The 25,937-nt window shown below is 52.0% G+C and overlaps 1 protein-coding gene and 1 long non-coding RNA gene across 9 annotated transcripts in view; one reads left to right on the forward strand and one right to left on the reverse strand.

Moving 5' to 3' along the window:
• DLGAP4 (DLG associated protein 4) overlaps nucleotides 1-25,937 on the reverse strand; it is a 199,284-nt gene that overhangs the window by 57,129 nt on the left and 116,218 nt on the right. For 4 of the 8 annotated variants that reach the window (XM_023251270.2, XM_023251268.2, XM_023251269.2 and 1 more), the window contains 5 exons: nucleotides 24,696-24,937; nucleotides 22,267-22,381; nucleotides 20,152-20,298; nucleotides 19,556-19,606; nucleotides 16,568-16,808 (listed from right to left, as the gene is read on the reverse strand). In XM_023251270.2, the coding sequence (XP_023107038.1) occupies nucleotides 16,568-16,808; nucleotides 19,556-19,606; nucleotides 20,152-20,298; nucleotides 22,267-22,381; nucleotides 24,696-24,937 (796 nt within the window). Of the gene's footprint in view, nucleotides 1-7,763; nucleotides 8,639-16,567; nucleotides 16,809-19,555; nucleotides 19,607-20,151; nucleotides 20,299-22,266; nucleotides 22,382-24,695; nucleotides 24,938-25,937 lie in introns of those variants that run through there. The other 4 variants (XM_023251272.2, XM_023251271.2, XM_023251273.2 and 1 more) reach the window with 3 other exon arrangements.
• LOC109498021 lies at nucleotides 12,177-14,131 on the forward strand. Its single transcript, XR_002154561.3, has 3 exons — nucleotides 12,177-12,333; nucleotides 13,051-13,178; nucleotides 13,980-14,131. It is a non-coding gene; the product is annotated as an uncharacterized LOC109498021 (long non-coding RNA).

A 25,937-nucleotide genomic window follows, 5' to 3' on the forward strand; every position in this document is an offset into this window, starting at 1 on the left:
GCCATGGACCTGTGTATATCTACAACATAGTTAGACTTGCGTGAAGAAGACAAAGCACAAAACAGCAGGCTGTAGGCAGAGAATATGCCACCATTTGTGTAATAAAAAAGGATGCTATTGACATAGCTGCCCATATATGAAGAGTATTTCTGGAAGGAAACATCAAGACTGTTCCCAGTGATCACTGAGGAGTGGAGGTGGGAGAGACCCGAATTTTTCATTGGGCACTTTTTTCTACAAAGTTTGAAAGTTTAGCCACATACACAAATTGCTTTTTCAATAAAAATGTAATTTTTACATAAAATACATAAAAATAACTCTACATACATAAATATACAAATACATAAAAATAACTCTAGCAAAATGCACCCAGAGAAACCTCTTGTATGTCTCAGGGCCCAGGCATCTGGATTTTGAGGCCTAGCCTCTACTGGTCTAGCCTTGTAGAACAGGTGGTCAGCCTCTGACAGTAGATGGAGGCAGCCTGGACATCATAGGGCTCTGGCAGGGGAAAAATGTCAGACTCATAAAAAACTTGGTCTTAAGGCATAGGGAAGATGTGAATATGGCTTGACTGTGGAACAGGTTCAGCTAAGAGAGAGCTCCTACAGGGAGCAATGGGGAAATTATTATGTAAGGCTGGTAAGACGGGAAGAGGAAGGATTCTTTCTTTCAAAATGGGATCCTAGCAAGTCCCTTCCTCTCTAATGCTTGGTTCCCACTCATGGGACCTGAGGGGGCTGGGCCAGAGTCCTTTCTAGGCATGAAATTCTAGGATCTGCCTTTATTTCGTCTCATTTAATATTAAAGGAGGCAAGGGAGGGTCCCCAGCTCAGCACATGGCCATAGGGCTCCACACCTGTGCAGACTGTAATCAAATATTTGGAAGCTGGAGAAAATTCAGGCCAGGATGTTGAGTATAGCAGCCCTCGGGCAACTCCCCCACCCCTTGTCCCCCAGGAGAAGGAGCAGATGGCCTTCTGTTGAGATGTCCTTTCTCACCTTCTTGTTAATAATTAAGTCATGACTGAAGACCTCTTTTGTCACTTTTGAAGTTCAGTTTGCAGAAATTTACTGCCTTGGCTTGCTTTTCCATAATGCTCTAGGCTCAGGACTCACAGACTACAACAATCTAGATCTAAGCCACAAGCCCAAATTACAGGGGTCTGCAGTGGAAAGAGTCCAGGGTGCGGGTCAGGAGTGCTGGCGTAAATCCTGGCTAGACCTCAGTGATACTGTGAACTCTGGGAGGTGAGTGACTAAGTCTCTTAAGACTGCTCTGCTTGCCACTGTAGTGACAAGGCCAGCTCGCTGCCTGGCACTCAGCAGGCACTTAAATATTTGTTGAATGAATGAACAGCTCAGCCAGTGAATCCCAGAGTAACCTTGGTCAAGTCACTTTCTGGAAAACAAGGAGAACAAGAATAGTAATGACCTCCCAGAGGTATATAAGATCTACTGAGATAAAGTGGATGAAAGTACTTTGCAAATCAAAAATAGGCTAAACAAATATTAAGCATCCAGAACCAACACGTGGAAAACAAAATAAAAGGAATGAATATACGTATGGATGGTCAAATTTGTGAGAAACCATGGGGCAAATGGTAAAGCATTAATCAAATGAATTACTACAATTGAAAGCGACAGTACAGGCTGCTTGCTCTAGTCCACTGTTCCAATGTCTGAGTATTTTCTCACAAGAGGCTGTGTCTATTCAGAAGCAGAACAAAAATCCCTCATCAAAACCTTTGTCTAGATTTTGGTATGAAAAAGATGGGTGCAGTTACAATCATATCTTGCATATAGTTGGGCTCAGAGAACATTTGCCAAAGTAGACTGGCATATGGGTCCTGGGGGTGTCTACCTCCCAGGGAGGCAAAGAAGAAGGGGAGTGAGCAGAGCACAGAGGATGTGCCTGCCATGTGGTTGCTCTGCCTCATGACCCAAGGTCCAGCTCAGGGGGACACACAGAGGAGGAGAATGATTGGCCAAGCCATCAGTTTCCTAGCTGTGCAGTGGGACCAACCGTTGCTGCCTCCCATGGAAGCCGCTCGGTAAGTACCAGTTCCCTTCTCCTTCTCTCTGCCTAGGAAGTATCCTTGGCTGCAGCCTGCGAAATGGGAACTGGGCTCCATCACCTGGCTCTCCAATGTCAAGAGCAACTTGGGACAAGTCCCCTCCTGTCTTTGTGGGTGGCTGATTTCTCTGGCTGGGCCAGGGAACACCCTCTCTAGTGGCAGCTGGCTGAGAATCCCAACGAACCCAGTCACGGACGAGCCACCGTTGGACCAGACACATATGAAGTCCAACTCTGGAGGCTGCTCACAGCCTGGTAATACTGATGATGTGAAGGCCCCTCGCTTCCCTGACTCTCCTACCTTGAAGAAATTCTAAACTGGCACCAGCCCCGACTTTCCAGATCTTTAGAGAGTAAGGGCTTATAGGCTTTAGGGGATGTATTTGTGTGCCCCCAATTCAACAGGCAAGAAGATTCAGATTCCTGGAACCCTGATAGTAAGAGTCTCTTTTCCAAGAAGCAGAGCTGAACTGTGGTAAGAGTCAGAGTATGCAGACAGCCCTGGGTCTGAGCCCCATTTTCCTTATCTGTAAAAGGAGGCTGGTAAGTCCCTTTGCCTCCAGCTTGGTGTAAGGATTTTCGACAGCACCCATGGAGGCCCTGGCACAGAGCCGGGCATATTGCAGCTATATAAGCAATTTGCTCAGATTGTTATTTCCTCCCCCAAAGCAGCAACACCCAACATCTTTCCCCCTGGGCCATCAAACCCCCAGACAGGCTCTCTTGAGAGAGCACAACACCCCCTGCTACCCTATATGTCTTTTCCCATCCCATGGGCTCCACCCAAACCTCACCCTCTTCTTTCAGCTGAATGCTTGCAATGCTTCCTCCCTGTCATCATTTTCATTCATTCCAATTCATTCAGCCTGATTCACCTTCTTGGGGGGGGGGGGGGGGAGTTGTGCTACCCCTGCTCTAAAATCTTCCATGGCTCCCCAAAGCCTCTGCTTTTCAGCTGATGTCCAATGTTGCCTACAACTTCCTGACCCCTCCAGAGCCCTGATGCATCAGCAAAACTGGTCTACTCACCCTTTCCCTAAATACATGCTTACCTTCCAGCCTCCGCACCTCTGCCTTTGCACAAACCATTCGCTAGAACGTCAGCCCCACCCTCTGTCTCTGCAAATCCAGCCCCCTTCAAGAGGGCTCTTGTTTCCTCTGGCACACACTCACTTCTTCCTTCCCAAACAATGCTTTTCTTCAGCAGACGCTTAATTACAGACTGTCACACAGTCTCTCATAATTGTAGGCCTTGTCTCCCTTGTCAGACCATAAGTTCCCAAGTGCAGAGGCCCTGTCTGTTCTTTCCCAGCCTCTCAGAGCCCAGCCCAGGGCTGGGAGGACAGGGCCCTGGTCAGAAAGTGCTTTCCAAGCCCATCTGGCTCCAGGCTGAGCCAAGTCTAGCTCCACTCGGGACCATTTCTCCCCCTTTTGTCCTATGAGGAAACTTAACTGCCCAAACCAAACCTCAGTGTTCCCACTCTCCACCGGGTGACCTAGGCCAGCAATGGTCACACAGAAATGGTGACCTAGGTGGGCAGGCAGGGCCATGGTTCTTGTCCAGCCCTGGCATGGTCTTATTTTGGGATCCTAGGCACATCCCTGTCCTTACCCTTACCTGGGCCTGCTTCTTCGCTGAGAAACAAGAAACAATCTTTTAGCTGTAGAATATGGATATCATTTGTCTTTAAGATAGCCTTGGTTCCCACGAGTGGGTGGGTGAGGAACCAGCTGATTCCAACACAGGTGGAGGGAGGAGAGGCAGCCACAGCCAGGACTGGGAAATCCAGGAATCTGAGAGGTGATGAGACTGCACACCTCATCAGCCTCATTAAACTCCTGTTGATGACAGGATTGCGTTTCTGTCTAAGTGTTCAATTCCACAGCCCTCACCCTGGCCAGGTCTGACAGTGTCTGCTGCCAGGGCTAAGCAAGGGAAGGGTAACTTGCTTCTGGAAACAACAAATCCTGCCCAAAACAAAGATGAGGAGGAGCCAGTTTCCTCACCTGTAAAATGAGGATAATAATGGTATCTGCGTCATAGGATTGCTGCAATAATACGGTGAGATGATGCCACAAACCATTTAGCACAGTCCCTGGCACCTGGTAAATGGCACTGTAGCATCAAGTTCCTTATTCTCAAGGGGCCTTTACCACAGAAGTTCTTATCCTCACAGCAACCTGTGAGGAAGGGGTTTCCATCCCAACATGACAGAAGAAAACTGAGGTACAAAAACTTGATCAATCCAAGGTCACGCAGTGGGGGACAAGCCAAGCTGTGATACAAACCCAGGAAACGCTCAGTTCAGCTTTTCCCAGAGTGCAGCCCACAGGCTCTCAGCATCAGAGCAGCATCAGGTTTGAACAGCTGACTCCTGCCCCTACACCTGCCAAAGGAGACTCTCTGGGGAACCCAAACTTTATAAAGCTAAGAGACCTAAATTTTATATATAAGGAAACTGAGGTGCAGAGAGGTGAAGTGACCACTTTTCAGCAATGGCCACTTTTCTACAAGTATGGACCTGGGACAGAATTCACAGTCTGTTTCAGAGACTTCCTGGAGGAGGTGGCAGCATTTGACAATGTGGGCCTCTACGGGAAGAGAGGGCACCACAGGGAGGGTACAGCAAAAATAAAGGCTTGGGGCAGGAAAGGCCAGGCAACAACTGTTCAATGCTGCTCATGCTTCCAGATCCCTGGGGAGCCACCGCTGCAGCCGTTCCCTAAAAGCCCGAAGAGAGACATTCCTGAGCCAATCTGAACTTCTGGGAGGAAAGCCTGCCATGCTGTTGTCTACAACCAGCAAGTCTTTGGCCCTCTGGGTGTGTCTACTTGCTGCTCAGGATGACACAGCCAGGGAAGATGGTGACTCAGTCTCCACCCAGCCTAAAGCCAGTCCTGTTTAAGTTTGAGGAGAGCTCAGGGGCTGAGGAAAAGTCAAGCAAACCCTCCTTGCAGAACAGATACCAGACCCAGAGAAGGAGGCCTGAGGGACAGGCTACGAGGCAGAAGCGATAAATATGGAGCAAAGCTGCGGAAGAAGAAAAGTCAAGAGGGCTAGGCTCAAGCCCACTCTGACACTGCCATGCTGTGGGACCCTGAGCAGGTTCCTGTCCCTCTCTGGGCCCCCTATTCTTCATTCACCTGTGAAGCAGAGAGAACTCCAATGGCTTCTGACTTCCTCCCAGGACTGTTGTGAGAAACAATGGCCAGGAAAGAACCTGACAGATTACACAATGCCTCGCAAAGCAAGTGAGAGATTAAAGGATTACTCCTATTATTTATTACAACAGTCAGGTGCTTTCCTTGTTACCTCAACCTGAACACCAGGGGGAAGGGGGAGGCCTGGGGGTGGGTGGGGAGAGGCTGGGTCTCTGTCTTGTTTCCTCAAAGAAAAAAGTGACCCAGATATTATTGGGAGATAAAAGTTCACATTTATTAAGTGCCTATGGTGTACTAGGGGTTTTTTAAACATATAATCTCACTTAATCCTCACCACAATGCTGTAGTGTAAATATCTTGAGTCCAGATGAGGAAACTTGAAGCTCAAAGAAAGTAACCTGCCCAAGATTACAGTGAATGAGTGATGGAGACCAATTAAAACCAGGTGTTTATGACTCTAAAACCCACATTAATTCTACTCTCTGAAACAATCTGTATTAAAGGCAGAACATGCCTGGTATAGAGGCCCAACTCAAGCACTGCCTCCTCCTGGAAGCTCTTCTGAACCCTTTGCCCAGACAGGAGCTCTCTTCTATGAAACCCCACAGCACATGGTCAGCACACATCTTGCAGCATTCGACACCTTCTTCCTCTAGTTCTGTGACCAAGCACACCTTTAACAGGTAAGATGAGATGCAGGTGCAAATAGGTGGCCTTTGAGTTACCTTAGAATCCTCAAATGCTGGAGGTGGAAGCACCAAAAAGCCCATGCCATCCAACCCCCTCATTTTTCAGAAAGAAAAATAGAGAGAGAGACACTTGTCTGAAGTCGCACAGCATCTTACCACAGCCAGGAACAGAACCTTGGCATTCTGCCTCACAGAATTTCTTTAGGGATTCTGTGATTTCAGAATCAGCCTTAGGGCAAAAGACTATTATTCCCATTTTACAGACAAGGACACTGAAGCATGGGGGAAAGTGGCCTCCCTGAGAGTAAGATATGGAGACCAGAATCCAGATCCCCTACTTCCAGGCCAAACACCAAGCCCTTCTTCCTCCCCATCACAAGTAGTCTGCATAGTGTGTCAAGCACAGGGCCCAGAGTGAAAAGATCAATGGATGTTGGAAATGGTCATTATACACCAGTGGGCAAGGGACACCAGCCTGACAGTGACCTCTTGAGAGGCAGTGTCATAGAAGAGGACCAGGAGTCCTTGCTCAACCCTCTATAGGTCCCTATAGGTCTCTGAGACAAGAGTGTTACAACAGCTGATCTCATCTGCTCCAAAGTTCTAAGACATCCTAGGCTCCTTGACAGCAGACTCCTGGTGTCTGTGGGGCCGCTCCCACTTGGGGCCTTTGTTCCCCCACTCTGCAGAGAAGCAGGAAAAGCACCAAAGGCTCACAACTACAAACTGACTCACTTTATTCCCAAGTGCCACTGGCCAAACAGGGCCCACTCTCAAAAAACAATGGGATGGAATATGGAAAATCAAACTGTCTCCCAGCACAGACATCCAGCTATGCACACATGCCTACCTTTGCAAACTGACAAAGAGCAACCAGGAATCAGAGCATAAGTAAGGGACGGCTTGCTCCCTGCCCTATTGGAAAGGCAGGCGTAATCCTGAATAATCAGGTGGTAATGGAACAAAGGGTAAAGAACTCTGGGTAAGGAGTCTGGGGCTGGATCCCTGTCCTAGCTCTGCCACGAACTAGCTGTGTACCCTAGGCAAGCTGTTTTCCCTCTGGGGGGGGGGGGGCTCAGTTTAAAGACAAAGTGACACTTCACAAATCATGTCTACAGATGTTTCATTGATCTTCACGACAACTCAGTGGGGCTAGCACTGTTATTCCCTTTCTACAGATAGAGAAACTGAGGCTTGGAGTGATCAAAGGTCTCACAGCATGAAGTCGGCAGAATCAAGGCCCAGAGTTCTTAGATCACCAAAAGAAATACTCAAGGGTGGTCAGATCAAGAACAACTCCTCTCTCCCGTCATCCTGAGAGTCTCAGCAAGACTAAGGCAGCACAGTCCCTTGTTCACCTGCCCAGTCTGGTGGCCTGCAAAGTTCTGGCCACAAACCCTACAGCCCAGCTGCCTAGAAGACCGCACCCCCCTGCAAAATTTCATTACTCAAGTTGGCAAGAACGCAGCCCCCACCCCCCAGCCGGGTCTAAATAAACGCCCAAGTGATATCACATCCTGCCAGCTCCAAAATAGCCCAGGCCTGCCCACAAGCGATCACAAAGTGCCAGGCCATGCAGGACCAAGCCAATAGGACGTCCAGCCCATGGCACCCTCCACACACTCAAGCAACTCAAAGCAGAAGCCTCAGAGCAGAAGGCCCCCCACTCCCACCTCTGCCAGGAGGCCTGGCCCCTCCCTCCTTGCCCCTTTCTTGGGAGGCCCCAGAGCCTCCTGCCCCAGCGCCAGCCCTAGCCCCAGCACCAACCCCATGGAGCCTCGCCGCGGCCAGCCTGCGGGCGGACTCCGGCCCGACCCGGACACCCCACCACTCACATTGCTTCAAGAGCTCCAGACACAAAGCCATGAGGGCCGGAGGGGGGTCAGAGACCCAGAGACCCGGCAAAGACAGAAAAGGGGAGAGGGAGAGACAAGGGAGCAGAAAGCAGGGAGACAAGGGGCAGAGAAAGCAAAGGGGTCAAGAGCCCTGGGCAAAGGAGCGGGCTCAAAAGGGGGCCTTCAGCACAAGAGCCACTGAGTGGTGAGGCCACCAAGACAGATGCGGGGGCAGAGGCAGGGAGAGCAAAGCGGAGGACCCCAATCCCCAGAATTGGGGGCCACAGAGTCCTGAGAGAGAACAAGGAGAGACAGACACGGAGACAAACCAAGGGATAGCAGGAAGGGGTGAAGTCTGGGAGCTGGGGAGCTTTTGGGGGGTCCAAAGGAGCACCTAAGGGATGTCGGAGGTCCCAGCGTGTATGGGAGGGGGGCACCAAGAGGGAAAACCCCGCGGAAATGAGGGCTAAGAGGAGGGCAAGACCACAGGGATTTGAGGGTACAGAGGGGAGGACCCCTCCAAAGGATGTGCGGGAATCTCAGAGGGGAGGCGTGGGGGAATGAGGGGGGTGTTCTGAAGGAAAGGCCCCCAAAGATGTGGGGACACCGTGAGGGGGAGTCCCGAGGAACGGGACGCTCAGAAAGGGAGGCTCCGAGGGATGAGCGGAGAGCTTTGAGGGGGACCCGAGATCCGGGCGCGAGGGAGGGGCTGTGAGGCACCGCGAGGGCAGAGACAAAGAGACAGCGAGCCGGGGAGAGACAAAGCGGGCGGAGCGGGGAGACGAGCCCGAAGGCTGGCAGCCGGACAGAAGGACGGAAGCGCGAGCGGGCGGGTGGACGAACGGACGGACAAACGGGGAGGAGGGCGGGGGCAGGGCCGGGCGGGGGCGGCGCCCGTCTCCTCGCGGGGCCGCGGCTGCTCCGGGCGGCGCTGGGCGGGCCCCGGGCGTCCGGGCTGAGGAGGCAGCGGCGACGACGTGGACCGGACAGACGGACGGAGTGACGGACGAGGCTGGCGGCAGCTGCGGCCAGCGGCGGGCACTCACCCTCCTCCCTCACGCGGCCCGGCCCGAGGCTCCGGTTTTGTACGCCCGAGGGGCGGGGCCTCCGGGTTAAAGCCCCGCGCCAGCCCCGCCCCGCCCCGCCCCACGCGTCAGCCGCGCGCGCGCGCGCGCCTCCCGGGACTCCAGGGGCGGGCGGGGACGCGCGCAGCCCCCTCGGCACGTGGCCCGGCGCGCAAGCGCGCGGCGCGCTCAGCCAGCCCACGCCCAGGCCCACGGACCGTGAGAGCGAGCGCGCGCCCACGTCGGCACGCGCATGCCTGAGCACCGGGGGCTCCGCCCCTCGAGCCGCCCCGCCAAACCGGTTCCAGCTGGAACGGGACGCATGCTCTGTGCCGGGGGAAGAGCGGTGTGAGTTCGCACTAGGTCACTGTGGCGACACCTCGCTGTCACCGGGGGAAACTGAGGGTCACAGCAAGCAGCCTAAGCTGGTCTTCTTAACCCTGCATGGTCAAATTAGACCTCAAGTACTATGGACTCTACGCCCTAAGTGTTTCTAGTTGTCCCCTCCCCTCATCCTCCCTTTGCTGTCCTCATACGGAGTCCGCTAGATTGGGTTCGAATCCCTACTCACCCTTTGGAGGGTTCTGTGACCTTGTATGAGATGCTCTTTCAGTCTCCCTGAGCCTTTGAGTCGTCCTCGGCAAAATAAAACCAGCACACTCAGTGTTTCCTGAAGGGCAAAGCACGGTAGGGGCTGCCCGAATCCCTAAATCACTCCCTTCACGTCTCATGGCCCTCCCAGTTCCCCATTCTCTCCTGCGAGGCCCCCACTCCTTGTTTAGTCCTGGTCTTGAGTCGTTCCCTTACAGCCTCACCCTTCTAGGCTGTACCTGTAGAAGATCTGCCATCCACAGACCTAACTCCTGTTCCCTGACCTGCCTTGCTGGGTGACTTAGGCAAGGCCTTACCCTCTCTGTGCATCTCTTTAATAAATGTAAATTGAGAAAAGAATCTTACTGAATAACATGAAACAGTGTTTCTGATACCACTGTAGCGATTTTTGTACAGAGGCATAATAACAACAAAAGAAAATGAGGGTTATGGAGCCACCTGGATGCCAAACACTGTGCTAAGTAAGCACTTTGAAAGTATTAGCTTACTTTGTCCTACTCACAGTTGCTATGCTACACCTGTGCTATTCACTTAGCGTTCATTTTCAAATTGATTTACTTAGAAAATTTCTAGAAGCCCTTGAGGAAGAGCCAGGATCAGTCTTGCTCTACCCTGGCCACAGGGAACCTGCTCCTGCTCCTGCTCCAACTCACCAGGCACCCTCCTGCCTCAGGACCTCTTCTCCCTGCCTGGCATACTTCCTCAGCTTCATCCAAGTCTTTGTTTAAACATTTGTTTCTCAACGAGGTCTACCCTAGCTATCCTGTTTCTGCTGCAACAACGCCCTCCCCCAGGCTATTTTCCAATAAACCATACATTTGCGTTATTTATGTTTATTATTTTATCTGCTTCCCCCACCCCAACATAATGTACTCTCCTAGAAAGCAGGGGTTTCTGTTTTGTTTACTGTGGTGTCCCTGGTGGCTAGAGCACAGCCTGGCCCACTGTAGGTGATCAATAAACATCTATCCAATGAAAAAGTGGCTTGATTGCAAGGCTCATGCCCTTAACCACTACTTAGTAGGGGCTCTAAAGTTCCATTTAAGCACCTTAGTCTTTCTTCCTCTGGAATGACCTCTCTACCCCCAAGGGTGTAAGAAATGCCCCTTGTTCAAGAATCTCAATCCTGGGCTTTATGGCCTGTCGACCAGTCCTTAATCCCAGTCACTATTTCCCCCCAGAAGGCTCAATGGGTCTGCCTAAAAACGGGATTTAGAAGGGTGATGATCTGCGCACTGAACACACAGTAGGTACTTGGTTAACCAGGACTGTCCTGCACCAAGGCTTGGTAGAGCCCTGGGAAGAAGCCTGCCTTCTGCTCAGTGTCTCCTGTGCAGAGGTACAGAAACAGGGAATTCTGACCTCTTATCACCACCACTCCAGGAAAGCCTCCTGGATCCTCTTATTATTCTCTCACCCTATGGCCCCTGCCCAGGCCTCACTGCCTTGCCTGGACCTCCAAACCATCCTGCGCAGCTTGCCACATAATTCTCCCTGAAACTCTTGTAACCATGCCACATCTCTTTACCAGGCCCCCTGGATGGCTCACCCACCCACAGGATAATGGGAAACTCAAGGCTTAGGAGTCAGGCAGACCCAGGTGAGAAATAGCTCCTTGACCTACTAAGTGGGTGACCTTGACTTGACTCACCTTCTCTAGGCTGCAGTTTCTTTGAAAGAGGTCTGCACATGTGTATATGTATGTGAGGTCAAACTGGGTTAACTTAGGAATGTCAGATATGTGTAACTATTCTGGCCACAGCAGACATCACCAATTGATGGTGGTGCCACTCTTCTCTGCTTAACTAAATCTCAGTCCTGGGCTCCAGGGATCAGGGATGACACAGCAGTTGAAGTCTGTTTGCAATCTCTGGACATGATGGTCTTTGAGGTTCCTCTCAGCCTTGACACTCTGGGAACTGGAGTGTCCAATCTGACAGGAGCCTGTAGTATAATAACCAGAGATTGTGGAGGGCTAGGCCTGGCAGATGGCTTCAGGGGGACAAGGCTGACTGGAGGGTTGACTGCTTACTGGAATTTTGTCAGCCTCCCTTCCTCTATCTGTGGAGGAGGGAGTGAATCAGAGGAGAAACTGGGAACGTTCTAGGGGAGACAGCAGGGGACAAAGAAGGGTGTCAGAGGATGACTTGGATGGGAGATATTCAGGCAGGGAGAGGGGTCTCCAAACCCAAGACCCACAACATTGATGGAGAATTTGAGGCACAGGGAGGGGCCAGAACCCACCCAGAGTGACACAGGAGAGAGGAAACTAGAACTCGGGGCTCTGAGCAAGGAGCAAGGGTATATTCCAGGCTAGGAAACTATCCAATTCAGCCGAGAGCTTCAAGTGCTGACAGGAAGTACCTCCAAGCATGTGTATCTGGTGTGTGTGTGTGTGTGTGTGTGTGTGTGTGTGTGTGTGTACGTGTGTACACATGCATGTGGAAATGTGCAGGTGCAGAGAATGCAGTTGGTAGGAGCTGGGGGTAGGGTGGTGGGGTGGAGGTGGGGGGGGGTGTGCCTGGGTGATACCAAGCCTCCTTTGTGGTTCAGAGGGAGTGGGAGAGACACAGAAGGGGAGGCTAGGGAGGGAAGAGGGCCAGAAACTGGGAGGGGAGGAAGTGGGGGCCATAGGGAGGGAACAGGGCTGAAGGAGGCAAACCAAAGGCTAAGATGAGAAGAGGGGGGTGGAGAGCAGGGGAAACAGGAAGAAAGGGATGGAGAAAGGGAGGGAGGAGAGGAGAATGAGCACCAATGGAAGCTGGGCAGAGGAAGAGAAGAGAGGAAGTGGGAGGAAGAATTTTCTTTGTTCTTTCTTCTCTTTCCCAGAGGGTGAGAGGAGGCAAGAGGGGCCATGACTGAGGGGGTGATGGCACCCCTGTGGCCCCTTCCAGGTAGGTCCTTTGGCTGAGAGGGGCACGTGTATATATAGCCAAGCTGCTGCTTCCCCTCCCATCCTAGCTGGAGTTGACCCTGCCTGCCAGTCACCTGCCAGAGCTATTTCTGGAATGTGGAATCTGGGTCAGAAAGGGGGAGGGAGGGTGAGAGGGGGTGGTGGCAGCGGTACTGGCAGCTGGGAAGCTGGCGAGCTCTAAGTGGGTGGGTGGGTGGGCAGCTCCATGTTCTGCCTAAGGCCAGTCCTCCCCTTCCAGGCTCTCACTGCCTCAGTAACCACTCCTCACCCATATCCTCCTACTTTCTTGCATATGGCCTGAGTACATACGTGCCCATGAGAGACTGACAAAGAACTTTCAACCCCTCAGCAACTTGGGGGCTCAGCACAGCCATGGTGGTGGGGGGTGTGTGTGCGCATGACCAGAATTCTCACTTCCTGGGAGGAGGCAGCCTTCTGAGCAGGGGTGACCCCTGTGGGGAAACAATGGCTGAATGAGGGTGGGCCTGTGTGTTGGTGTTAGTGTGGGTCTATGTGGAGGAAGGGCATTATGGGCAAGATTGCCAAGGTCTACTGATTAAGGATGCCACATATATAAGGGGGGTGCTGTTTACAACACAGACATAATTGAATTATATACTTATTATGACAAAATCGTGGCAGATGGCAGTAAAAGACCTTATTCTCGTAAAAATTGTGCATCATGACAATTTTTCAGCATACGGCAATTAAGTGTCTGGAGGGGAGTGCCTTTTCCTAACCCGGCACAAAGATACCATATGGACCAGCTGCAGCTCTGGGCACAGGCTTGAAAATCTGGTGGCTTTGGTTTTCCCTGTGAGGCAGGTGAGTTTACCTGCTGAGCATAAGGGGAATCAGAGGGTGGAGGAGAGACAAGCAAGTATATAGTGGTCACTGTGGAGACCTGAGGGAAGGCTACCAGGGATATGTCAGGGGTGAATTTTTCTTATGGCTCCAATCTGCTAGAGGCACGACTTCCTCACAGGTGTGGAGGTGGTATGAGTCTTGCAGACATACATGTCTGTGAGTGCGTATATGCAGGTATATGTAGAGATCAAGTGTATATATGCTTGATCTCAGATACACCTGAGAGTATCAGTGTGCATGTGTTTTTATAATTTTTTAAATCCTATATAGCTCTGAGGGTATACAACTTCCTGTACGTCTACAAAAGGAGGTTCACGTGGGCACATAGGTCTGGGTAGGTGTGAGATGTTGCTACGTGATACTTTCTTAAGTGTCTTGGTTTGGACTAAAGCCCCCAAACTAGGAATAATTGGAGGTTCACATCCCTACATTTAAAGCCAGATGTGCCAGGTGTTGGATCAACCGTACATGATAGACTGGTGGGAGGGTCGGGGGAGCTGTGGCTGATTGAATTTTTGGCCTCTTTTAAACATTTTTTAAATGTTTATTTATTTTTGAGAGAGAGAGACAGCCAGAGCATGAGCAGGGGAGGGACAGAGAGAGGGAGACACAGGATATGAAGCAGGCTCCAGGTTCTGAGCTGTCAGCACAGAGCCTAATGTGGGGCTCGAACTCACACACCACAAGATAACGATCTGAGCCAAAGTCAGATGCTTAACTGACTAAGCCACCCAGGCACCCCTCTCTTTTTCTTTTTAGATTCTAGGTTAAACAATCAAGAGAAGCCACATCCAGACCTGACATAAATCATGAGATCCTGCTGTTATGACTGGATGAGACTTTGGGAGTCTTGGGGATAAGTGTATTTTCTATGTGAGAGGGACATGAATAAATGTAGTCAAGAGAGTGGACTACAGTAGATTCAATTATTGACCCTAATTTTTCACCCCTCCCTGTATCCACACCATTGCCATAAAAATACAGTTCCTTACACGAAAGTAGGAGGGTACCTCGCTGTCTCCTTTGAGCTTAGTCATATGACTACCTTTAGCCAACAGAATTTCAGTAGATAGCACACCAACAGGGGCCTTGACATGTGCTAATTAGTTAAGCTTGCTCTCTTATGCTTCTGCCATCACTATGAGAAGAACATGCCCTGGCTGGGCCACCAATGCCAGGAGGATCCCTTTGGTTCTACGAGGAGAATGAGAGAGATGTGGAATAGGTCTGTTCCAGCTGACCCCCACAAATTTGGGAGCAAGAAATAAGTGTTAATTGTTGCATTACACTAATCTTGTGGTTGTTTGTTATGCAGAACTATTGTAGAAATAGCTGCTCAATGCAGGGACCCAAACAGTTCTGGGACATGTAGTCCATGACCCATCCTTAGTCCATTCGTGAGACATTGGGTTTGCAGAAGATTTCGGACTGAGGATCTATTTGAAAAAAATTGCCGGTGTGCTATGTGTCCCCCCAGGCCCACCTGATGCTTAGAGAACTTCTCATGGGCCTGATGATATGGGGAATCTGACCCCTTACCTGAGGTTCCTATGGGACTGTAGCAGAGTACCTGGGAGAGCATGGCAGGGATCCCTTGGATTTGGAGGCTCTAGAACGTGGGCCTCAGCATCTGCTAGGAGACCTCTGAAATGGAGAGACTGGTATGGTTACCAATGACAGCAGGTCTAGAAGAAAGGCCGTAGCAGATAAGCCCATACTTTCCGAGTCCCACATGGCAAGAGCCTCATTTTCACACAGGTAAAGTGGGAGTCAAGGAAGAAAGTACGGCTGGAGTTGTCATCAGAGGACTTTGCCCAAGATGACTGCCTGGCAGGGCCAGGTACCCTAACAAAGAGAAGTTGAGTGAGGGGGAGGGGGACCAGCAGCTGGAGACGCTAAGGGGGAATAAGCAGCAGTGGGCTGGAGGGGGACTGCCCACGTCAGGAAAGGAGGCACCACGAGGGCCCTGCAGGACAGAAGAAACTCCAGAAGCACGACTTAGCAGAAAGAGCCAGCATATTGCATCTGTTATATAGAAAGTCCTGACACCAGACAACACCCGCACTTAGCTACCTTCCTGTCCCGCCTGGAGGGACCAGAAACAGCCACTAGTGAACAAGGAACAGAGAAGACACTAACCACCATACCCAGCTCCCTACCATGGGCTTCGTAGCCTGAGTTAGGATCTACCTGCAGAAGCATAAGATCTGAGGTTGATAAGACTGAAGGCTTGCGGTGAGTCCAGACTGGACTTTTAATACCTAAAAATGAGACTATTCCTTAAAGTCTAAAAGTGACTGAGAAAATCTCAGGGATCTGCCCAGATATCACCCAGGGTTTGAAAGGCAATAGTGAAACAAAGTAGTTTCTGGCTCTGCCCCCTGCAAAGACCAGTTCATTCACTCAGTAAACTAATTTTCTGTACATAGAACAGCCATAGGATTCAAGTTCATTTATTTATATCAAATACCAATTGAGCACTCGAAACATGTCTCTCTTCCCACAACAATCCAATCCCAACTGCTTTTGATTGCCAAGGAAGTCAGAGTCAAGCCTGAGAACCAGCAATAACAGCTCCCACCATGTGCAAGGCTGCCTGAACACTCCCTACATACAGTCTTATTTCGTCTCCCCAGGAGCTCTCTGGGGTCTGGCTTATGCTTCAATTTATAGATGAGGAACCTGAGACTGTGGAAGGAAAACTAGCTAGCCAGAGTAGGGCCAAAGCTCTATACTAAACCAGAAATTGTATATGATTTTCTTTTGGTCTTGATTTTCACGGCTTGCTCTGTGACACAGAGTTCCCTTTTTCTCTGATCAGGCATAGATGTCTCCAAAGGACTTAGAACAGGTATCAGGAAGGACAGGTTGTCTCTGCGACCATGAGAGAAACTCACAAACTCACCCCTCTGAGAAGGCTCCATGCAGATGCCATCCTCTTGCCTGTAGGTTCTAACCCTCCAGATAGGTTCACCTATTGTCTACCTGAGCTAATCCAAACAGGGAGGCAGGGCTGCAGTAAGCCCTGCCCACCAGCAGGTGGCTGCTCTGAGCCAGGGTCTGGACAGTCCCTAATATCCAAGTATCCCAAAGCAGGAGCCCTCTGTGACTCCCTCACCCTACTGCCGGTGATGACATCTGCCTCTGTGACCTCCATTTGACCTCCAACTTGCCAGCTTGTGGGAAGTTCAGTCTCAACGCCTCTTGCTTTTCCTCCTAACCATCCCTCCAGCCCTGGCTAGCCCACCATAGATTCTTCCCAGGCATTCCCGGCATCTGATCTGCCAGGAATTGTCCTCAGGTCCCCGTGTGAGAAACAAAAAGAACCCCCTCATCTCAGTACTCACTCGGAAGCGTGCGACTGTTGCTGAGGCTGCCAGTGCTGGGCGGGGGGGAAAGAGACTGCAGGGAGACACTGTCCTCCTCCTGCGAGCAGCCCGCCTGGATGGCCCGCAGGTAGCTGTGGCTGCGGGAGCGAAAGTAGCTGGGCAGCGGCAAGTCCAGTGCCTCCGCTGCTGCAGACTCTGCTTCACTGCAGGCCGACTCGCAGGCTGCCTCATACTGGTCGCTCAGATCTGCCTCCCGTACCTATCCGGGCAAAGGCGGGCGTCAGGGGTCAGCAGTGCCCATTCTGGAGGGACTGGGCACTTGGTGGATGACTCAGCTTCAGGGCTGGAGAGTCTGTGGGGCCTCAAGTCAGCCCACCCTTTCCTCCCATGTCACTCAAGGTCCTGGGTGGGCAGATGGAACCCTTAAGAAATATATACAGCCCCTGTCACTTCTCTGGACCTCAATTTTCCCATGTCTACAATGCAGGAGAAACTGTTAAGGATAACTTAATAGATCTTGTGTGTCCATACTGATCAGTTGATAGGTTTTGAGGTCACATCTGAATTCAGCCAGAAAGAAGGCTATAATCAATTCGTAATGTCTACCTTGAATGTTGGAATGGGAAGTGGCAGTAGATGTGCTAGATATTTACCATCATATGGTCCAATGCTTTTATTTTCACAAGGAAACTGAGGGCCGGTGAGGGGAAGATACTTGCCAGGTGTACCCAATGAGGAAGTGGCTGAATCAGTACTCTAAATGTGAATTTAAGGAAGATTAATGTAGCCCTGTGGTACAGAATGAATGTTGGGAAGGGAGTCTGGAATGGAGGCAGAGGCCAGAGATGAAGCTGATGCGATAGTCTGGTGAGAGAAGATAAAACTGGAATAAGGGTAGTGGCAGTGAGGATTGATTAGTGATGTCTGCCATGGGCAGTATGGAGAATGGGGACGTGTATGCTATGTGCCATCTCACATCCAGTTCAACCTTGTCTAGGTGGTTTCTAAGTGTCTCTCTAGAGATGGCCATCCAAGGTCCTACAGATCTGCAGTTGAGAGTGTGGGCATACAGGGGCCCACCATCCATATACTCTCCAAGGGTCCTGGAAGGGTATGTCTGACCCAGGTCTCAGGGCATGATGGTAACTGGAGACCACACAGTATAATCTGAGGAGTCAGCTGGCAAAGGATGGATACTGAATGGAAGTCCTGGGGGAGGCCTGCGCAAGAAGGGAGAGGGCAGAAGTTGACTGAGCACCATGTGGAGGAGAGATGGAGCTGGGCCTGGGACCAGCTCTGCCTTGGACCTGGCTGTGTGACCTCCAAGTATCACTATCCTCTGGGTCAGTGTCTCCTATCTAAATGAAATGGGATGCTTGTGTACTTGTCTGGCACTGCATCAGGTAAAACGACTAGATGGATCATCACCCAATCTGCAGCATATGTTTGGAAAGCTCTAAATTTGTGCTGTCCAATATGGTAGCAGCTAACCATGTGTGGCTATTTAGGTGTAAATTAATTTAAATTAAAAATTCAGTTCCTTAGCTACACTGGCTACATTTCACTTGCTCATGCTATCTTACTGGACAGCGTGTAGTACACAACATTCCCACCTTCACAGAAAGTTCTATCGGACGATACTGATAAACTGAAATGCAGGCCATGTGGCATACCCAAAACTCATCTAGAGTGGGTATTCAAGAGATAGGTGTTTATCCTCCACAGGTACAACCTGAAGTACACTGAAAGGCCCTCGTGATTGCCAAGGGCAATGAGGTCTTGTTTAGGGACTGCAGCCATGGCATAGCTCTGGAACTAGGCTGCCAGAGTTTCAACCCTGGGTCCATCATTTCCTTGTAAGATGAATGTAGGCAAGTCACTTAACTGCTCTGTGCCTCAGTTTCCGCATCTATAAAATAGGGACTAATTATAGACCAGATTTCATAAGATTGTTGTCAAGATTAAATGAGATAATTCATATCACATGCTTAGAACAGTGTCAGGAGAGTAAGCACCTGGTGACCTGTCCCTATTATTATAGGCAGCTCTGTGAGGTGAGTACAAGGATTTGTAAATATTGGCTAAGATGCTCACAAGCTCTGGAGGGCAGGCCAATGGGTCAGGGCTGTTGGTATGTATATCGCTGAGGATATACTGTGTGCAGGGAATGCCCTGGAATTTTGTATGTTAACACATCACATCCTTACCACGAGCCTGTGGAAGTTAGGGGAGAAGGAGGTCACTTGGCTCACTGTGGGCTCCCCAAAGACCCTCTGGAATAATGTGTTTGACAAGAACCATGACATGAGGGTGGAGGCACACGAGGCATCCATAGCTGGAGTCAGGAGATGAGGGGCCAGGCCCAGATTTGCCCCTTGGACAGGTCCCTTGTTCACTGCTGGCTGCAATGAGGGGGTGAGCTTGGAGCACCTTTCCTGTCTCTCTTTATGGCCTTGGGGCTGGGGCCTGGGAAGGAGGAGAGGGCCACTTCCAGGGGCAGGATGGGTGTGTATGGGAAGGGGGCACCGTTAGGGCAACCAGACAGTGCCAGGACTGGCACCACCTCCACCAAGTTTTGTAAAATTGAAAAGTCTCTGCATTCATGCCAACACCCCAACATACTTAAAGGTCTTGCTGGAGCCCAAGAAAGGTGGCCAATACCACCAGCCCGCGGCCATCAACTTGTCCAAATAAAAGTCTCCTAGCTAGAAGACTCTCAGGGTATGCTTTCTCTTACCCCAGGATTATTTCTTCCCCCATCCATAGGACTAGCCCATTCTTTCCCATTTTTAAGAAGAGGAAACTGAGGCACAGAACAATGAAGTGAAAGGGCCAGTGAGTGGAAGGTCAGGGCAGAGTGTGGGTCTCACTGGACGTGACTTTCCTGGTGCTGGCTCTGTTTCCTGGTTCTGGCCTGGGCAGGGGCTAAGACCACTCAGATGCCAGGTGTCAGGCCTAGCCCTGGACTCTGGGATCAGGGTACAAGAGAATGGCAAGCATACTGACCTGCTGCTCATGGCCAAACAACTGGGGGATCAGGGAGGCCTGTCCAAAAATCTGCAGGAAAGAGAGGGGGAGGGTTATGGGGAGACCAAAGGTGGGAACTGGGGTAGGGGATTCAGGCTCAGCTGCAAGAGAACTAGTGGATGGCTGGTCTAACCACCCCAGACTGGCTGAGGCCTAGGTGCTAGGAGGTCTCACTTAGCTTCCTTCAGGGATGGGAGGCTCACTCCTTCTGGGGCTGGGTGCTACTGACGATTTGTAATCTGCGGTTTACACGTTTCTTTTGGTCTGGCCCCTGGGAGATGCCCTGTCTGCTGCCTCTCACCTAGGCAGGTGGCTCCCCCACCCCCAGATCTACAGATTAGGCCCAGAACCCAGGGACTTCTCTTCCCTGGTCAGGGCCTACATATCCTAGTGCCTGGTGGCAAGGGGGCTCCTTCTGGCAGGAGTCAAGGCCTCAGAGACACAGCCAGAGGGATATCTCTGACTTTAGGGGCACATATGTGGCTTGGATCAATCTTCTAGGGGTAAGGGTTTGAGAGCTCAGAGGGCCCTGGCCTAGGAGAGGGCTGGGCTGGACAGAAGGCAGTGGCAGAGACCTGGTGGCATCCCCAGCCTGGCTGATTCCATGTGCTCTTTTGTGTAGCCAAAGGACAAAAGTGTTCCTTCCAGATGCCAGGGCCAGGCAGAGGTGAAGATGAGTTGTCTGAGAGAGGAAGACTCAGAGAGAAACATGGATGTGGGACCTACCAGAGGGAGTTGAAGAAAAATGTGTATGAGGAGAGAGAAAAACAGAGGGAGACAGATACAAAGAGGACGACTGAGGGACAAGAGAACATGGTAGGATGGGAGACACAGGGAGGGAAGCCACCCATTCAGCAAACACCTACGTGCCCTGTGCCTCGTGCTGAGGTCAAGGACGCCATGGGGAACCACGCAGCAAGGCCCCACTTGCAGGGGGCTCCCAGTCTTAAGAGTGAGACAGACACCAAGTAAATAAACAGATATAATTCCAGATAGGATAGTGCTGTCAAGAAAATGAAGCAGGGTAAGGGAACAGTGCCCTCGGGGCTCCTTTAGAAAACCATAGGGCAGGTTCCCCTGAAGTGACATTTGAGCCAAGACCAGAAACACGGAGAAGAACCAGCTGAGCAAGTATCTGAGAGAGGGGCGCTCCTGGGAGAGGGAACAGCGAATGCAGAAATCAGGACAGGAATTGGGGGTGTGTGTGAGGAGCAGAAAGGAGGCCAGTGTGGCTGGAACAGGGTGGCTGACAGAGCAAGTCTGAGATCCTGTGTGAGAGAGAGGCAGGCCGTACAAGTCTGAGTGAGGAGTCTGGCTTTCATTGAGGGCAGGTGGGAACCTTGGAGGGTTTGGAACAGGAATGTGGTGTGATCTGCCTTACATCCTTCACAAGCTCCCTCTGGCCACTGGGAACAGAGTGCAGTCGACAGGCCTAGAGGCCAGGGCAACTGTTCATGTGAAATTTGGTGGGGCCTGGATGAGGATGGCAGGGACAGAGAGTCTGGGGTGCTCTATTCCTCCCCATGTCTGAGGTCAGTCTCCTTGGTTTGGGAACGACAGTGCTGTGGGCGGGGGGCTGGGGTTGGAGCGGGGTGGGGGGGTGGCTTTGGCCAGGCGAGGAACAATGGAGTGGTGAGGAGCTGGGGTCCAAAAGCCTTCCAGGTCTAAGCAGTGCAAGCTTGGGCCATGGGGCTACACACATCGGGACCTGCGGCCTGTTCCTGCCCAGAGAGGAGGCTGGGTCTGCACCTGGCACCTCCATTGCCTCACTCTGCTACTACCAGCAGGTGTTGCCTTCTCTGGGCCTCACCTCCCCATCCACACCATGCGGGGAGCCCTTGAAACTTAGCTGATCCTCCCTTTGCAAACCCTAAAGTGCTGTGCATATGTCAGAGGCTGGGGTCCGGGTCTAGGTCTGACAGCCCCGGATCCCTGCCCAGCTTTGCCTTCTCCTTGCTGTGTGGCCTCACTTATCTGAGCCTCAGTTTCCTCATCTGTGAAGTGGGGATATAAGTAATAAGCACACCCACCCCCGGAGGTAGCTGTGAGGGTTCAAGGAGTTGGTGGTTATGAGAATGAAAAAGTACAGCACAGTATGCTTATTGCTGTTAGTGGCAGAGGTGTCTGGACCCTGGAAGTCCAACTTTCCACTGAGCCGGTGGGCCTTGGAGGTCCAGAGTAGAGAAGCAGCTTACTCAAGGTCACACAGCAAAATAACAATAATAACCATAAAGTTAGGCACCCTTTTCTGAGAACACTACATGCATTATCTCATTAATTCCTCACAACCTTTGAGATAGGAATTGTCACCCTTCTGTGGTAAATCAGGAAACTGAGGCTCAGGGAGGGAGTGACTTGTCCTGGGTCCATACTATCAGTGACAAGACTGGAACTCAAACCCAGGTTTCCAGTTACCTCTCTTCAGGGCTCCTGGGTCTATAGCAGTGGTGTGGTCCCTCCCTCAGGGCTCTCAGCTTAGTTCATGCAATGTCAGGCCCTGTGACTGCTCCCCAGGCACAGGACAGTCAGTGGGGCAGACATACATACACAGGCAGCTTCAGGAACAAAGACCAAACAGAAGCACAGTGTGGACATCTGGGGACTGCTCAACAGGGGCTGAGCCTGGATGTCTGTCCTCTTGGGTGAGAGATCTCACACCCACTGACCATCTGGCTACCCACTACCCTCACCTGGCTGATGCAGCTGGAGTCGTTGAGGCTGTCGCTGACGGGATTGTAGTCCTCCTCCCAGCTCGGACACTTGGAGGGCAGCAGCATGTCCACTGAATCCAGGCGGTCCAGACTCCTGGTGAGGGTGGGGGGGCAGACAGGGCTCAGCACACCCATTGTTCAGCCTGGGAAACTGAGGCCCCGAGGGGAAAAGACTGGCCAAGGTCATCCAGTGGCAGAGGGAAAAATGGAAGTCACTGCCAGCCTGTGTAGTGTTGGTGAGTGAAGGACAGTAGGTGGGTGTTAGGGTCAAGGAGCATGGGGAGAGCTCCCAGCTTTTGGAGGCTTGCATCTGGAGTGTGCAGGTCGTCCCCGCCTGTCACGTCTGCTGCAGCCGCAAGGTGGCAGCACAAGCTCACTTTTGACCATCTCAAACCCAAGGCGGAGCATACCAGTCCAGTTCAGTGGCTGGACGGAGTAGGTAGGTCAAGGCTCAGAGCCTTGATTTCAGGCTGGAACTGCCCAAAGGGCATCAGTTTCCAGATGGTTCCAGATATCAGTTTCCACATAATATCCAGATGGCTTCCACCAGCCTCCCAAAGACTTACCACTTCCCATGGCCCTGGCTCTTCAATTTTTCTCACATCTATCTGACCCTGGGTTCCTCCTTCACCACTGCTCTGGGGTGAAGATTCAAGCACCCAACAGCTCAGGCCTTGACACAGATGAGCTTGGATTGGAATCCAACTTCCTCACTGGGTGACCGTGGGCAATCATAACCCCTTGCCTATGTCTCAGTTTCCTTACCTATAAAGTGGGGATGACAATGTGCCTGCCTGCTTGAGGATTCAGTAATGCAGATTAAAGTGCACTGGGGCAGGTAAAGAGCCCAGAGCACAGCAAGTGCTAACAGATGGTGCCCGTAACTATTGCTACTATTGTATTATTTAATTCCCTCTCATTCAAGGTCTCTACCTCGGTCCTGTCCACCTCTCCCACCTCAGTGCCCACTGGTCATTCACGGAGCTGTGGGATCTCAGTACTAGAAAGTGTCTTAGAGATCATCCAGCTTAACCCCCTCAGTTAAAGATGGGGAAACTGAGACTCAGAGAGGGACAGACCTGGGACTGGACAATGGTGTCCTGAATTCCTACCTGGAGACCATTCCTTGCCTTCTGTCCCAGTGTGCACCCTTTAAGCAAATCCCTGTCTCAAGGAGACTTGGCTTCTCTGAGGACACTGCCCCTCCCTGCATCAGTGCTATGTTACTGCTTTCTTTCCTCTGTCAAAGTCTTCCCAGAAGCCTTGGCTCATGCCCCTAGTAGTTGAAGAACTAAGCTTGTTTCCTTTAACTCTCCTTTTTGTTTCTGACTTGCTTTAGTTTCTTTTCCTCAAAGGACTCTAAAACTGCTCTACTAAGTTTTACCTGGTTTGCACTTAGTGATGGGCTTTTCTGTAACTCCCCCCCCCCCACCTTTTCTGTTCTGATTCCCATGGTAACTTCTGCATGTGAAGGCCTCACATCTAACATTTTAATTGTTGCTTTCTGTGTGCATGCATCTCATTTGTTCACACTTTCATTAATTCTTCCAAGTCTTAAAGCAACAGGATGGAGCTCAAATGGTGGAATTCTAGGCAGGGTGATGGGACAGGTGAAGGTTATCTATCTCCCTTTGACTTAGGGATATATCCACCTCCCCAGTCTTGGAGCTCACCACATGCATGAATTACAGGGGCAAGGGCAGAGGGGTCTCTGGCCTTCCCTGGTCAGTACCTTGCTGGTACAAGTGGTGGGCCCACTAAGGTCAGGGTTCTCCTAACCTGAAGAAGAGGGTTCCCTAGCACAGTTCTCCTGTGGGAGTGTAACTCACCTGGGCATGTGACTCCTGTGGGCAGGATTTACCTGGGCCACTCTAGAGAGATTCTCCTTATTGTTTACCAAAGGATGAGGCTCACCTGTGGTTGGGACTTAACTGTTGGGGGCTTATGGGGTGGTTCAACAAATGACAGCGTTCTCCAGAGTCACTTTATCAAATGCAGGGCCAACCTAAGGATGACATCTCTGGGAGAGGGCTAACCCAGGGGGGCTGGATCTTCGGGAGCCCGGGTTCACCCGGATCTTTGGCTGTACGGCAGGATTCGCCTATGGGGTGGGACTTTCCCAGGGGCCCGTAGCGGAGGAAAGCGAGGTTCCCAGGAGTGGGACGTACTTGTGAGGAGCTCATCCAGGGACTAGCCTTGCCCGTGTGCGGAGCCCGTGAGAGCGAAGGACGCTTTCCCAGGGAAGGAAGAGCTCACGAGCGGGAGGGGCTCCCAAAAGGGCAAGTTAGCCTGTGGGCGGGGCTCCCCGGAGGCAGGACTTCGGAGACGTCCTGGGGCTGGTACTCGGCGTTCCGGGGGGCGGCGCTTGCCTGTGGGCGGGGCTCTAGGAGGCGGGGCAGAGCGCTCACCTGCGGGGGTTGCTCTGCTCTCCCAGCGACTGCTGCGTGGCCCTCAGGTAGCTCTGGCGCCGCGCTGCCGTCTTGGGTGAGGGCTTGGGGCTGCCGCCGGACTCGTCGCTGTCCTCGTCACCCATGGCCTTGATGTAGCTGCCGCTGCGCATGCGCCTGCAGGGTATGGGGCCCTCGGCCGCGGAGTCCGCCTCGCGCGGGGACAGCAGCGCGGTGCTCCACTCGCCGCCGCCGCCGGGCACCTGAGGATGGGCGGACAGGCTTCAGCGAGGGTGGCGAGGGGTGGGGGGCAGCGCACACCCTCAGCGCGCCGCCGGCCGCCCAGCCTCGGGCACATCACCTGGGTAATGGTGCTCCGGACCCTGAAGCTCCCCGGCTCTCCACCTCGGAGGGTTTTGGCCTTCCATGCTGGGTACTGCCTTTGAAGCCACCTGGCAGCAGGGCAGAGCCCCAGGCTGGGAAGGATACTTGAGTTCCAGAGACAGCTCTGCCACAGCTTCACTGTGTGGCCTTAAGCAAATCCTTGCCTCTCTCGGGCCTCAGATTTCTCTCTCCATGGATCCCAGGCTGGGTGCGCCCCGGCCAAACCGCCCAGCCTATAAGATCACAATGGTATCCACTGCAGCTCCCCGATTCTGAGCACCCACTGTGTTCCTATCACTTCACTCTGTTATCTCAGAGGATAGCTTATGATCCCACTACATGGATGAGAACATCAGGCCAGAAAGAGGTCCTCAGACCTGGCACCAAGAGCCTGTCCTATGATGGGGACAGGGAGGACTGCTCAGAAGACACCAGCACATCAGTAGGGAGGCAAGGTTCTTGGAGCCAGTCAACATCCTGTATCTCACTGGTGGGTAAGCCAAGGCACAGGGTGCAGAGAGGCTTGTGGGAGTCTGGCAGCCAGGTGGTGACCTGGAACAAGGGCTGTTTTCCCATCTGACATGTATACACAGTGGACGTTCACTTCATGATCAAAGAGTACACACATCTTAGTGCCTGCAGAGCCTCAGCCCAAGCACAGAGTGCACCCACCCTGCCATGTCCACATATCTCAGAGAGCAAGCAAGCATCCCTTCCCCCCCACACCCATCTCACCAAGGACACACCCCACAGCCTCCACTTCGCCACGTGCCCGCCCCTACACAAGTACACGGCGTGAACACAGAGCATACTCACACCTGTCCTCACAAACACAGTAAGCAACCACTACACCGTGGACACACTGCAACATGACCCTAC

Source organism: Felis catus, chromosome A3 (genome assembly GCF_018350175.1).
Source record: "Felis catus isolate Fca126 chromosome A3, F.catus_Fca126_mat1.0, whole genome shotgun sequence".
Taxonomy (NCBI): domain Eukaryota; kingdom Metazoa; phylum Chordata; class Mammalia; order Carnivora; family Felidae; genus Felis; species Felis catus.